Source organism: Gavialis gangeticus, unplaced genomic scaffold (assembly GCF_001723915.1).
Source record: "Gavialis gangeticus isolate Ggan-Ray unplaced genomic scaffold, GavGan_comp1, whole genome shotgun sequence".
In the NCBI taxonomy this organism is placed as follows: domain Eukaryota; kingdom Metazoa; phylum Chordata; order Crocodylia; family Gavialidae; genus Gavialis; species Gavialis gangeticus.
In genome coordinates this window covers 38016124-38028910 of record NW_017729004.1, presented here as the reverse complement: position 1 = coordinate 38028910, position 12787 = coordinate 38016124, and the positions used below count along the sequence as shown (strand labels likewise).

At 41.2% G+C, this 12787-nt stretch overlaps 1 protein-coding gene across 2 annotated transcripts in view; it reads left to right on the top strand.

The window, feature by feature from the left end:
- PDSS1 (decaprenyl diphosphate synthase subunit 1) overlaps nucleotides 1-12787 on the top strand; it is a 52177-nt gene that overhangs the window by 16011 nt on the left and 23379 nt on the right. Inside the window, exons 3-8 of one of the 2 annotated variants that reach the window (XM_019508268.1) lie at nucleotides 888-1011; nucleotides 1806-1936; nucleotides 6204-6239; nucleotides 10994-11135; nucleotides 12118-12229; nucleotides 12319-12428. In XM_019508268.1, the coding sequence (XP_019363813.1) occupies nucleotides 888-1011; nucleotides 1806-1936; nucleotides 6204-6239; nucleotides 10994-11135; nucleotides 12118-12229; nucleotides 12319-12428 (655 nt within the window). The remainder of the gene's footprint in view (nucleotides 1-887; nucleotides 1012-1805; nucleotides 1937-6203; nucleotides 6240-10993; nucleotides 11136-12117; nucleotides 12230-12318; nucleotides 12429-12787) is intronic. The other variant, XM_019508269.1, reaches the window with a different exon arrangement.

The window sequence follows — 12787 nt, the reverse complement described above, 5'->3', positions numbered from 1 at the left end:
CTCTAGTGAACCCATGTTGGTTGCCCCTAAGCATAATCTCCCCTGCTGGCCCCTTGTGGACATGTGCCAGGATAGTTCTCTCAAAAAGCTTACCCAGGATTGAGGTAAGATTGACATGGAGTGAACTGTTCTCCACAATGCTGTCTGGTGGCCAAGTGCATGTTTCCACATACATGCACATGGTGCCCCCTGAGTCCCACTTCCCACAGCCTCTTGCAGGCTGAAACTGCCTGCCTACAAAGGGGAACCTGTGGTTTCCCAGGTTTTTCTCCTGTAAAGTAGAAAATCCGCATCTTTCCACTGCACACAGAAAACCCGGATCCCTGCTCATGAATCCTGGCACAACCAGAAAGGGCCCAGCCACACTGCATTGCTTAGTTTATTTCTTTGCATTATGCCTCTCTTTTGAGAAATAAATTTGATCCAGGTGTTCAGCCACAATGACTGGATGCATAAAATAGCATGTATTTAAATAACAGAAGATATCTTTTCAGAGGCAAAGAGAGAGAGTAGAGGAATTCTGTTGTCATTAAGTTGCAAGAGGTTTTGATTGCACCTGAAAATACTTCATCAGAGAAAAAAATGATTTTATATTTCCAAAAGGTCCTCTGTAGTTTACTTACCACATTTTCTCAAATATTGCATTTTACCGAGCATCCCATAATGTGAGTCATAGTATATACGTACTGGCACATAACCATGCTAAACTCTACAAAATTGGCTGGAAGTGAAAGAAAACAACAGGCTGCTTTGTGTTTCACTTCTTAGTTGCTTGTTTAAACATTTTGAGGGTGGGAAGGAAACAACTTTGATTATTTCTGTTTTGTAAAGTAAAAAAAAAAAGGTCACATAAACACTTTTATTCTTTTGAATAATACTGTTACCAGGCTTCATCATACAACAGCATCACAAGCATGCAGCTGTAGCAAAACGGTTAGCGATGAAAAATATCAGGACCCTTTTAAACTTGGTAGCAAAGACCTGGAGAATCTCTATGAGGATATTAAAAAGGTGAGACATCTTGATGAATGCTCTAGAACAATCAAGTGACTCTGACTTACAAGGTTTTTATTTAATATCTCCTAAATCTTAAAAAATTGAAGTAAGATTTATCTTGATATCATACTTATTTGATTATTATCTGATTCCCTCTTAACTGTAAAATAAAGTTGAGGAGTACATCATTACAAGCTTGATGATATTACAAGCTGGGCAGGGGCTGGAGCCACCATGTGCTCCGTGCCCTCCCTGGGCCACAGCTTGAGCTGTGACTGAGGGTTTATGGCAAGGACAGGAGGTAGCACATGGTGCAGGCACAAGGGGGCACAGGCACTGCATGGGTGCAGTGAAGGCATCAGCGGGAGTGGGCAGGCAGCACAAGTGGAGGGGAGCACAGGCAGCAGGGGGCAAGAGGCTGGGGTCAGACTGGTTGATTTACCCCACCACCTGCTCCCCTGCCACTGCTTGCCTCTCCACTGCTGCTTTGCCTATAGCAGTGGTGGGGGAGACAAATTTAAGATGACCTTCCAATAATTAGATTCTATACATGGAGAATTATAACATTTTATAATCTTGCAAACTCTATTTCACAGCACTATGAAGCAATCTTTTTTTTCAAGGCAGTATGAAGAGTTGCTCTAAACTACGTACTGTGAAGAGCAATAAAACCAATTCCAGCATACATTGAAGAAGCTAAAAACAGACCACAAACAGAGGATTTGATTGCATGTTCCTAATATTCTGTTCATTTATATCAACAGGTCAATTTTGTAATTTTGATATTGATATTTTCTTTTGGCTTGCAGGAACTACTTGTATGTACAGCAGAACTTAGGGAAATGTGTGAATATTACTTTGATGGAAGAGGGAAAGCCTTTCGACCAATGATCGTGGTGCTAATGGCAAGGGCATGCAACATTCATTACAATAACTCCAGGTGAGTCTTTTGGTCTTGAAATTTATATATGGGAATGAAAAAATCTGATAAATCTCAAGTTTAAAATTCTGTGAAATGTGTCCAGTAACCTTATCAAAACAGCAAGGTCACCTGCAAAATTTCAGTTTTGCTTCCCATTGCTAACAGAATTTCATCCTCATGACATAATAAGCTACTCATGAAAATTAATAATTTTTGTATGCATGTTTCTGGGAGAATTGTGACATGTACTGTTGTTTTAACAGTGGAAGGGTAAGTAAGATCCACAGTTACACTATTTGAAAGGATTTTGGTCACATCTTGCTATATAAATACTTCGTTACTACTTGTACCACTGTGACCCAGTTCACACTTCGTCAGAATTATTTGGCAATTATATAAGCATCCCTATAGTTAACAAATTCTTCTCTGATAGAAGTTCCTTGTAGGAGAGACACGTTTTTTGTAATTGAAGAAGATAACCCAGGAAGCAATTGGTACTTTTCACGTGTTCTGAGCAATGAGATGTATTTTCTCCAAAGATGTCACTGGTGCAGGATTTTCACTGCCATGTATTTAGATTCTTAGCTCAAGGGAGTGGTATTATTTCCTGAAGTCTTCGAGTTGTGTGCCCTTGAGAGCACCTCTAGTAGAGCAGAGTTATGAGACCTGCTGTCTACAAGCTATTGGCATATTGCCAATGTTAATAGTAAACACTTTGCTCACATATTCCAGGCACTTCCTTCATGTCAGCATTCATGGAAGATTTTGACTGTTAGTGGGGTAAGAGGAAGAGTTAAAACAGACCTTTCTGCCTTCCATTGCTTCTCGTTTGGAATTCTGAATTTAAGTCTCTTGCCTCCAGGGATTCTCTGGTGTTTCACTTGTTTTAGCATTTTTTTTTTGTCTGGCTTTCTTCGGTCTGGCTGTTCTCCTGGTATTCAAGTAGAAGAAAGATCTCTTGGAAATGTCCGTGACACGTGATTATGCTCCCTGTATTGGTTAAAGGAGAGAAGGCAATGGGTTGTGTTGAAAAGGAAAGAATCAGGGTGTCAGGAGGTTACTAGTGGAGTTGCTGAAGTCATCTTCAATACAGAGGAAGTTTGGGACATCATGCAGAAAAAAAACTGGATAATCTGAGGATTGGAGTAAAAAAAGTAAGATTCTTTTTAATAATACAGCTGCAAGGTGATACTATTAAAGACTGATAACCAAGACTTCCACTATGACCTGACAGAATTGAGATGTAGATGGGCCTGGACATACCAGTTGGTCACAGAGGCTGCTTACGGACATGGAAGAAAAACAGTGCTTTAAGTTGTGTACACCCCCACACCAAGTGGAGCACATGCCCAGAAGAGGTATTGCATTATTTTGACCCAGCTTACCCAACGTCTGTGTCGATTACATGCTTCAGTGGGATTTTTTGGTGCATTTATCTAATAGTTGATTGAATCAACTTTAGGTAAAAACAGCAAAAAGTCCTGCTGAAGCATGTGATCTATTCAGATGCAGGAGAGCTGGGTCAAATTAAGGGACTTTCTCTTCCAGTAAATAAAATGCTGTTTTGTTTTTTGGGAAGCGCCATAGTGGGGAGGGTTCATGCCTGCTTTTTGTGGGCAGGCATGGGGGTTCATGTCTGTCAGCAGCCACAGTGGCTAAGTTACCAATGGGATATAGTTGTGGGAAAGTTAAATGTGATCCTAGGATACTTCTAAAGATGTACTTCAAGAGAGAGGGAACAATTTGAATTATCGTACAAGAGGCTGGTGAGGCTTCACCTGTAACACTATGTAGAGGTCTAGTTATCCACACTTAAAAAAAATAAGATTATTGTCCTTTGAAGCTTTTAAGCACACAGAGATACATAGGCATGGAAGGGACCTGGAATTGAAATGAACAAATGTAGAGGAAGGCTACTAGAATGAGAGGAGGCTAGAACTTGGTTTGTTTCGTCAAGTTGGGTCAAGTCAAGTCAGTCCTGAGGCCGCATCAACCTTTGGGGCATCTTTGATGTAACAATAACTTTTTTTTCCCCATTCTTCCTGGTCTTTTGCAATCCTTGTACAATCAGTTGGTTTTAATCCCGTCCAGTCTTTGATGTTGGTGGCCCAGCTTGTCCTAGGTCTTCCTCTTCTTATTCAACCGTCCACAGCACCCTGCAGGATGGTTTAGTCTAGCAAAGTAAACAAACCCCTTGGTTTGTTTAGTCTGCCAGAATGAAGCCTGATAGGGAGTATGATTGTCTGTAAGTACACTGAGGGTCAGGGGAGGGAGAGGAGCTATTTAAGCTGAAGGACAGTGTTAGCAAAAGATTAAATGGGCATGCATTGGCCATGAAGGAATTTGTTTCAAATTAGGTGGCTGCTAGCCAGTATAGCAATTTCTGAAGCAGCCTTGCTGTCAGAATAGTGGGAGCAAAAATCCAAAGTAGTTTTAAAACGGAATGTACGAAAGGGATTGTATGACATGGTGCCTCTCATAACAAAGGAATGGATTTGATGACCCATAAGTTTTCTTCCAGTTCCCATGTTCCTATTTGTCTAAAGCTTAGCAGAGTGATTTGCGGTATTGGTTTATGCTCAACAATGAGTTCTCAACGAGGACTGAAATGAACCCTAAAGTACCAGCCTACAACTCATGTCAGCCTGTATATTATTTCACAGTACAGTACCAAGTGTTTTCAGTGCCAACCCAGATTGTGATGATCAAGACTATACTCCCAGAACATAAGCGCAGATCATCAAACTGGTGTCCCTAGCATTTTTTGCAGTGTTGATTTCAGTATGGGCTGCGCCTCATTACTCTCTGAACCATTTGTGATATTTCACTTCTTTCACCTGTGTTGACATAGACTAGGTAACTCCTTTCCTTGGTCTTCATTCCCTTGGAATGATATGCTGGGAAAGAAAATCACAATGCTTTGGAAGGGTAAAGAGAATTGTTGGTTTGGAAGGGACCTCGATTCATCTAGGTCCAACCCCTTGCAAACATGCAAGATGCACGTTCCTAAACCGTCCCAGTCAAATGCGTATCCAGCCTCCTTTTCCTCATTTTTTCCATGTTCCATCCCTATTTCTCTCTAATAGATCTCTGTAAATGTATGCAAATTTGTCCACAGTGCACTGTTTCCACTCCACAGATGCTGACACATTTTCATGGTGGGAGAGACCAAATCAAGGAATAAATTTGTTTTATTTTTGAGAGATCCCCTTCTATCGGTTGACCATGTTCTGCATGGAATTTCTAGCTTTATGATTCTTCTAACAGCATATTGCAGATGATACTAAATTTTGGGAGCTTTATTAGTCATTGCGTACTATATACTAAGTACATACAAACACATACTTTCTATTCATACTGTTGTGTTGACTTATCACTGATTTGTACAGCTGTGCTTTCATTTCCTATTGGTGAATTATTTGTCAAGCTTGGTTTGGTTTTGTTTTTGTTTGTTTTTAAACTATCCAGGTGTGAAAATCCTGTGCAGGTGGCACCTAAAGAAAAGAATATTGCTTTCTGGTCATTCCATTTCTGTTTTCTGACAGCATTAGCTTGAAGGATTTTCATTTTCCCTCCAAGTTTGGAACTTTCTTTTTTGGAAAGTGCAGAAGAAAAACATTATCTTTCTTCTGAAGCACATTTAAATTTATTAGTCTTATCTTTATATCTGAATTTTCTTTTCTTTTGTAGGAACTTCAGACCTCCATACAGTGCAGGAAACTAATTGGAACATTATTAGGGGTACAGCATTTGTATCTGCCAGGGGAGGGAGAACATGAGTAAATTAATTTTGGTGCCTGATTATACTTTACCCTGCCACTGCTTCTGTTAAAGATCAGCACATATTGAGAGCAGGGCTATTTTTATCAACTCTCTTGACTCCAACTTTTCTATCTTCTCCCTGCCTTTGGTGACTATTACTGCTGCTGCATATCATTACCTTTCAGTCCCAATTTTTTCATGGTCTTCTGGATCCTACCTGTTTTTCCCTTTCTTGGTAAAATACGATTCTTTTAGCTGCATAAATAACGGTAGGAAGGGAAAGGGTGCCTGCATGTTCTTTTAGATGCTAGAACATCAGACAAAATGTTATGTCCTTAACCTGTAGGGTGATCTTGATTCTGGTGTCTGTGCAGAACCTTACTGGAGTCACTGGGGCCCCACACACAGACACAGCGCCACCCACATAATGCCTGTCCTTCAAGCTGTTCTGTGGTTGTACCATTTAGATGAAGTGACTCTTAAACCATTCTCAATGGATTACCTTTGCTTTGTTTTTCTTTAGGAAGTTCACTTTATTGTGGCTGCTGAAAGGAAAATGGTACGTTCAGGTTCCTTGTGTCCTCATTACAGAATCAGTGAATGGAGCACGTAAATTGTTTTGTGCTAGTGTGATTTTCCTTTTCCCCTTAAAGATCCTGTTGCCATCAATGCAAGTCCCAGTAGTTAGGTTCCTTGTGCCGTAGTTTCTTATTTTTTAATAGTTGAGACTGTATTGCTTTGAGTGCTGGAATCCTGGGAAGGGGTCTTAATTTGGGATTGTGTGAATCCTGTTTTCACACATTTCCCCTATGTTTCTTCACACAACACCTACAGAAATACTCAGCATCATCACACACCCTGGCTGGGCCCATGTTCTGCAATCTACAGCTTTCCCTGCTATAATTTTTAAGTAGAAATATATTTCAGATGGGCTGAAATAGGAGACAAGGTAGGCAGCTGTAGAAATATTAGGGTGGGAGGACCGTTTGAGAAAAAGTTACTCACCAGAGAAACAGACGTACCCTTCAAAATTGCAAGAGAAATCCTAAAGTACTATTGCACCTAGTGATGCCTTTGCCACTCGCCAAACTAGGGTTCTTACTAGGGGTGCACCGATAGAGATTTTGGGGACCAATACCAATAGCCGATATTTAAGGAGGCATATCAGCTGATTAATGATCTGATTTCTGATACAGCTGCCTGCAGCTGGTAAGTCTGTTGTGGTGGAAGGGGTGTGGGTGGCAGATCAATGCCCCCTGCAGGAGGAAGGGGACAGGGGTAGACGTTTCCCAGCTGGGGTGGGACAGGGCGTGGGATAGAGCTGCGGCCCGGAGGGGGCGGGCTGGGGCAGCTTCTGCCATTCCACGCACCTTGGGGGGTGGGGGTTCATGTGCCCCAGATCTGTGTGGGGTGGGTAAGCTGGTGCTGGGGCTGTGCCAGGCTCTTCTCAGCAGAAGCACTGGGAGAGGGGCTACAGAGGGGGCTGCTGCCACCCCAGATTTTGCCATAGCCCCCTCGTAGCACCACTCCTAGCACTGCCCGCCCAGCAAAGCCCCGGCTCTTTCTGGCGGATGGGTGGAAGCAGGGGGTTAAACCAGGGCTGTGCCAGGCAGGCAGCAACGGCACTGGGAGCAGTGCTACGGGTGGAGGGGCCTACAGCAAAATTTTGGGGTGGCTGCAGCCCCCTTCATAGCCCCCCTCCCAGCACCCCCACCAAGAAGAGCCCGGTTCTAGCCCACAGCTGCAGCCCGCCCACCCCACACAAATCTCGGGCACACGCCATCCCAGGGTGCGCCCAGCGGTGGGAACTGCCCACCTGCAATTAGCCGTGGCTCCATCCCATGCCCCGCCCCACCCCAGCTGGCAGCGCGTGCCCCCTCCCTCCTTCACCACAGGGGACATTGATCTACCTTCCCACACCCCTTCCCTCCCCTATCCCCTTCCACCACAACAGACTTACCAACTGCACGCAGCTGGGCTCTGCTTCTCATTGCCTGAGTGCTGCACTGTGGCTATATGCAGGCACAGGTATTTATTGGCCAAATTATTGGCTACTTCCAGCCAATTTCTGATACAGCCAATTTTCTTTATGTGGGTACCAGTCCAATATTGGACTGATGTATCGGTGCACCTCTGGTGCTTACTCTCTCTGTTCCTCACCAATGCACAGTATCAGTGTTCTTTCATCTCCCCCATTTGCCACAGTGATGCCTACATAGTGTGCTGCTTGTTCAGCTCTTCTGCATCAGGCAGCTGCCCTCACAACTTCCCTATTCCGTGCTTCCCCAGCTTTCCTTTTCCATTTACCTCTGGCACAGTTTTGAGTGCTGGTTTTCCATTTTGAAAATGCCTACTTGCTAAATATATACTGTATTTATGTAGTTTTACACTGAGAACTGTGTAAAAATGGCGCCTTCATACTAAATAAACTTGGGAGCATCCAGTTACCTGCTGACCATCACTAAAAGTGTGTTCCTCTGTTTGTATAATAGTAGAAAATTGCTAACACTGAACGATCAGGATTCTATTAATCCTTAAGCATCATAAACAAAGTTCAGTATGTCCCAGTCAGGTTTTTTTCGGGCATTTGACAGGTACAACTTGACCTGCAGAACTTTATTACTGTAATTAACGTGTAGGATTTGAATTTGCAAAAATAATAGTTTAAAAAACATTTTTCCTGTGTAAAATTAGTACATTTGATATGAAAACCAAAAATACATTTCACACAAACTGTATAATACCAGTTTTAGCAACTTTTCAGAGAAGAACTACACATTAATATGGAACTTTTCAAAACTTGCTTTTGGAATGTCTGTCATTGTGCTGTCTCCATACCACTGATGAGTTCTCGGGTATCTCAGTACATGATGCCATTTTACTGCTGCTTCCCAGCAGAAAGTCCAGTCTGCTGACATAGTTATGACAAGGGGAGTTCCAAGCATAAAAGAGGATGGCGACTTTTACAGTTGTTTTAAGGTGCGTGCTGCTCTATGCTAAAAATAATTGTATGGAACTAAGAAAGCTTTTAAACACAATATAATTTACCTTAAAACAGCTGTAAAAGTCTCTAGCTTTTCTTTTTCTGCTGAGAAACATTTCCTTTTTTCACAGTTTCTCCAGGCCACATCCTGCTATTGTTCTGTATGCACAACTTCTCACTGAAAGCAATACAGAGTTTTCATAAAAATAGGTGTCAGGATGCAGTTTTATCACCACACTGGCAAGAAGTCACCTTCCAGTTCCATTGTTAATATTTGCATTTTAATATATATGCAGACAGTGTAGGAAGTTTTAAATGCCTTTATACTTGGCTGAATGATTCCAACATCTTGTACATTTTTCCCTTTAATTTCTCATAGTCCTGGAAAGTAGTTTAGCTTTAGCTTCCTTCTGCTGGAAGAGCAGCTTGGCACCTTTGAGGAATAGAGTAATTTGCAGTTGTCATTCTTCATCCCCAGCTAACCATGTCTATGTCTGTTCATAACTTGTCCCGCACCAGTCTTTTTTTTAAAGTAACTGAGCTATTGAAAGTTGACTCATTGGCATTGGATCATCCAAAATGGTTTATTGGGTCACGGTGTGGTCTTGATCGGGAAGTGTTTACAGCCCTGTTCTGATGTGGTACGTGATACAGGGTAACTTCTGTCTTCTTGGAGTTTTACTCAAAACCTTAGAAAAATCAACCTGTGGAGTCTGTTCTGTGTTCACTGAATCTAGAATGCAGATTTCTAAGCCTGCTGTGGTTACCTCTACAGATACTAGTGTGTTGTCAACCAGCTTTGGAGAGTTTGCGATTCAGGCCTCTCAAGGGTGGAGCACAGCGAAGGTAAGGGAGACTGTAAAGGGTCTGCATACCTGACCGCTGAGGTCCCCCTTTGAAATTGTCCTTCTGGAAGACTGGCAGGCACTCTTTGCTGTGCTCCAGAGTGGAGCCTTCTTGGAACCATGAGCATGTGATCTTGTACTTTATTAATACCCTTTGAACATATTGAAACACAAAAGACAGCTCATTCTAGCCCTGGAATTATGACCAAACTTTGGAGAAAGTGGTTGCACTGTAGCTGGACACCAAATAAATAGTGTTCCTTTTGCTCTGTTTTATTTTTAATCTCACCTATAGATTTTTTTTCATTCACAGAAATATGACTGGGAAAACAAGGTTAATATAGACAAGTAGTCTATATTTTTTCCTCTTGTACACTTCAAACTCAATTTACTTTGCATGCAAGGTTTTCAAAAATTGTACCTCAAAAATTGCTAGTGGTAATTGGAAATAGTACAGTAATGTTCATAAAAAATAAAAACAGACTAAAAATGGTACCTCATCGTAGAACAAATCTGTTGCATTACATTCACCCTGTTTTTATTTGCTTGGATGGCCAGGCATTGGTGTGGGGGAGTGAGCCGACTGCACTTCAGGTTTGTGGATCATTAGCAAGAGTAATCTGAGTTCCAGTTCTAAAGTCAAATTCTATCATCCACTCCTATTAAACCCCATCCGTGTTTTGAAGGTCATCTGTGTACACAGGTGCAAATGAAATTGAACTTAACCCAGAGGATATTAAGTCTTTGAGAGTTAATCAGTACAGAACCTCACTACCTTTTATACTGTTGTGTTCCAGAGGCGACCTGCACTTAGCTCTATGTTTGTGTTTGTGGTCTTTTTGTTTTTTCTTTCAGTCAACTCGGATTATTAGGACTTTGGGACTGGAATTGCTTGTTAAATAGCTTAGCCAGAAGAAACAATAAAACAACCAAAACAAACCACTTTATAAGGTTTTCATAGAAGACATATTGTCACGTCAAGAACACTGTCATGGACTCTTTGAATCTAGTTCTGTTACAGTGGGGACAGATTACACTAGATTGTTACCTATAGTAGCAGTGCAGGAATAAAACCATGGGGCACTTTGAGGGTGTATCAGTAGGGAAGGCTATAGGAAAGGAAGGGGAGCTTTTAAACTGATGCTGAGTGCCTATACTGAAGGGAAAGAGAGAGAGTATGATCTTTCCCATTGACGTCGGTGGCATAACTTCCATTAACTTTGGTGTTGCAGAATGGAACCATGTAAGATTTGGTTACATCTCTTCAAATTGTAGTAACAAGTTGCAGCCGTCCAATTAAAATTCTCTGATTTTGCTTTTGTCTCCTTTTACAAGGCTTGGAAGGTAGAGTAACCCATGATAGATTCATGAAAAATCCTTATTGAGAAATAAGTCTCCATCTCATCTCTAACAAAAACCTTTTCATGAGTGTATTGAGGTATGCTTGATTGATGGTCAAGAGTTGGTTTGTTTTTCTGTTTTTAGGGAAGTACAGGCAAGCCAACGCTCCGTGGCCATAATTACAGAGATGATTCACACTGCTAGTCTAGTTCATGATGATGTTATTGATGAAGCAAATTCTCGGCGAGGAAAAATGACAGTTAATCAAATCTGGGGAGAGAGAAAGGTGAGTTGTTTTATGCAAGACTTATTTTCAGGTTCTGACAAAGTAAAGACTCATATGTTTTGGTCACATTGCTAAAGATTTGAGATTGGAGCCTTGGTAGTGCAGCATACTTCATGGTAGAAGCTGAAAATGTTTAGAAAAAGTTGGGCAGCCTTAGGTGGTCATATAATTCCTAGTCATATAATTTGTAGACCAAGTGTTTCTACTCCTGTCTTTTCAAGGTACAGGGTGCCTTTCTCAGACACCTCTTTCTGATTTTAACCACTCTATGCCAATGGTGTCAAACTTACCTTATGCCCTAGGTTGAATCTGAAGTGAGGGCTCCCTACAGGTTGGATCCAGATCAGTGCATGAAGAAGCTGTGGCAGCAGCAGTAGCTTTGCAGCTTCGTGAACTAGATGCAGTCCTTGCTCAATTCAACTCCCATTAGGACTTGTTGAAAAAATATGAAAGTGCACCTTTTTAAGCATTTTCTATATCAGTTTTCCTGGTTTCAGTAATAAGCTAGAAAAGCTTTTAAGCTATCATGAGCATTTTCAGATTGTAACATAATTAGTTTAATTTAAGATTTTTAAGGTCTTTGCTTGTGTCACTAACTTGCAAAACACCTAAAGTCTCTCTTTATGGTGCATATTATTCAGGAAATATTTAAGAGGAGAAGGATAAAACTGACACTTAGACTCAAAAATCCTTCTGTGTCTACTGAATGGCAGCATGTAATAGTCATGGAGATGTTTCCTCATTTAGCAGAGGAATGCATGTTCATATGTCACATTCTCACTGCTTGCTATGTTAGTTATAGCAAAAATCCAGGGAACAGTATAAAATTTAAATAGCATGACTTTTTTTCTTCAGTTTTCAATAATATGCATCAATAAAGGAAAATGTTATGATGGGACTAGCCCTGCAAAAACCGTAAGATTATCCCAATTGTCATTTATGTGAGCAGACGTCAAGAAAATCTTGTTGTTTTTTTTTGCAGGCTGTACTAGCTGGTGATTTCATCCTGTCTTCAGCTTCTTTAGCTTTAGCACGGATAGGAAACACTAATATTGTATCAGTTTTAACTCAGGTGATTGAAGATTTGGTGCGTGGTAAGGTCTTTTTCTATTTTTATCTTCATATTTACTTACATAAACTATTAATCTAAAACTGAATACTTCCTTCTGTGTACCCCATGTAGGTGAATTCCTTCAGCTGGGCTCCAAAGAAAATGAAAATGAGAGATTTGCTCACTACCTCGAGAAGACATTTAAGAAGACTGCAAGTCTTATAGCGAACAGTTGTAAAGCAGTATGTACGTTCTGTCTCTTCTGAAGTTAACATATTATATAGTAAGCTTCACAGCTGGAGTGCTAATTGTGCTTTTCTTTGGGTGTAGTACAAAACAGACAACCAAATAGTATTGTGCCAGAATCCAGATGGATTTTGGATTAAGGTTTTTATCCCAATTCTGCTGTGGAGCCTAGTTTTCATCCACCTCTTTGTTTGTTGTGCAGCTACAAGATTCATTCTTGAATTTGCTCAAATCACATTAAGGTCCTAAACTAATTTCTAAAGATTTTTAAAACAATTCTCTTTAATATCATTATAGGCCAGTTGGCATAGGCAATGTGTAGGGGGGACACAGGGGGGGTATGTGCCCCCCCCCC